Source organism: Corvus brachyrhynchos, unplaced genomic scaffold (genome assembly GCF_000691975.1).
Source record: "Corvus brachyrhynchos isolate BGI_N302 unplaced genomic scaffold, ASM69197v1 scaffold340, whole genome shotgun sequence".
In the NCBI taxonomy this organism is placed as follows: domain Eukaryota; kingdom Metazoa; phylum Chordata; class Aves; order Passeriformes; family Corvidae; genus Corvus; species Corvus brachyrhynchos.
The window spans coordinates 1,051,111-1,053,046 of record NW_008235987.1 but is presented as its reverse complement, the minus strand read 5'-3'; the positions used below and the strand labels follow the sequence as shown (position 1 = coordinate 1,053,046).

The following is a 1,936-nucleotide window of genomic DNA, read 5'->3' as shown; positions in this document are numbered from 1 at the left end:
TTGGGCCAGCCGGGAGCTGAGCCACGGGGCTGACAGGTGAGAGGGGCCCGGGGGGCTCCCCTGCCCTGGGACTGTCCCAGGTGCGTCCCCAGGAGCGCTGCCCTTGTTTCCACACTGCTAATCCAGAGTGTGTGCCTCCTGGGATGTTCGTCCTGCCGGGCATGGGCGGGCAGAGCTGCTCTGGGTGGGGGTCCCTGTCTGTCGGGGGCCGTGCAGGGCCCCCAGCAGGAGTAAGCAAGTGGCCCCTGCCCCCACGAGGTGTGTCCCCAGCAGGGTGGACGCTGACAGCCCGGGTGACTGCCGGCGGGAGCTGAGCCTGGTGTCGGGACTGATGCGCGGGGCCAGGGTCTTCCTCACCAGGGAGGAAGCTCAGCACTTCCTCAAGGAGTAAGTGATGGAGGCAGGTGCTCTTTGGGGCTGTGGGGGCTTCTGGGGGGCAAGCTGAGTCCTTCCCTGGCTACCTGGGCCTGCACCCCCGGGATGGGAAGGGGCTGCGGTGACCCCCATCCCTGTGCAGGTGTGGGCTCCTGAACTGTGAGGTGGTGCTGGAGCTGCTGGGCCGGGCGCTGGAGGATCCCAGTGACAGCGTCCGCATGGTGAGCACAGGGGGCTCCCCGGGGAGGGCTGGGGGATGTCTGGGGGCCTGCCTGGCTCAGCCACGCTCCCTGTTCCCACAGAGGTCCATGTGTGCCATCTCTGCCCTCGGCTGCTCCGACCTGCTCTCCCCGGAGCAGATCTTCACCGTGACCCGGCAGCGCCTGCAGCACCTCAGCCAAGGCAGCCCTGGGCCTGTGGCCAACCGAGCAACAAAGGTGACTCTGGGGACAGCCCTGTGCCCAATCCCCAGGGTGGGGGCTCCTGGGATGGGTTTGACAGCCCTTGGGGGACACACAGCTCTTGGGAATGGCTGCGTGTATGTCCCAGAGGGGTGGGATCTTTCCCAGGAGCGGGGAGCCTGGGTGGGGTGATGCTCCCTCTGAGCCCTGGGAGGGGACACGGGACAGTCCCTCTGCCTGGGAAAAGGTGCCAGGGCCAAGCCCCTTTCCCGAGCCGCCCTCACTCCGCCCATCCCCTGTCCCAGATGCTGCGGCAGTTCGAGGCCCTGTGCCGGGCCCAGCCCTCCCCGAGGGCCCCACGCCCGCCCTCAGCCCCCTCGGTGGGCTCGGCCGAGGACCTGCTCGTGGACATCCCGGCCCTGGCGCACGAGAGCTTCCTGACCCCCCTGAGCCCGGCCCCGACCCCTGCGGCCCCCACGGCCCCCGCTGAGGAGCCGGGGGTGGGATCGGAGCCCCCCGGGCAGCCCGGGGCCGCGGTGCCGGCCTGTCCCTGCGAGCAGGACGGGGGGAGCAGGCTGGCAGGGCACACGGCGGCCCCCAGCCTGTCCCTGTTCGCCGGCATGGAGCTGGTGGCCCGTCCCGGCGCGGTGCTCCGGCCACACTCGCCACCGGCGGAGCCACAGACGCCGTCCCAGCCCCAAGATGGGGGGTCGGACATGGAGGGCACCCGGCAGCCATCGGCCTTCGCCTTCCTCAACATGTAGCTGCTGTCGGGCCCCGGGGGCTGGGGGGCTGTGCCCCCCTCCCTGCGGGGCCTGCGCTGTCCTGGTGCCTCAGGGGGACACGGGCTGTGAAATGGCCGCAGGGGCCAGGGCTTCCATCAGGGGTCAATGCCCCTCTTGCTGTCTGTGGTGTTCCAGGGCAGGCAGAGGGGTACGACCTCTTGCTCCTCTGAGCCGGACGGGGGTGTGGGACCCGCTGGGACTGAGCTGGGGGTGCTTTGGGGACCCCAGCACGGCCATGAGCGCTCTTGGGTGGCCCCCAGCTCCAGCCTGGGCTCTGTGGGGGTGGGGTGGGAGAAGGCACTGTCCCCATGGGGCCGGGACCCACCAATAAACCCCCACTCGGGTCTGGGAATGTGTGGCTTCTTCCTTGCGCCC

At 70.3% G+C, this 1,936-nt stretch overlaps 1 protein-coding gene across 1 annotated transcript in view; it reads left to right on the top strand.

The window, feature by feature from the left end:
• The window catches only part of LOC103613730 (putative sodium-coupled neutral amino acid transporter 10), a 35,076-nt gene extending 33,163 nt beyond the window's left edge, over positions 1-1,913 (top strand). Inside the window, exons 21-24 of the mRNA XM_017730724.1 lie at positions 129-387; positions 518-596; positions 678-812; positions 1,082-1,913. Coding sequence (XP_017586213.1) covers positions 129-387; positions 518-596; positions 678-812; positions 1,082-1,540 — 932 coding nt within the window. The 3' untranslated portion in view covers positions 1,541-1,913. The remainder of the gene's footprint in view (positions 1-128; positions 388-517; positions 597-677; positions 813-1,081) is intronic.
• The last annotated feature ends 23 nt before the right edge of the window (positions 1,914-1,936 follow it).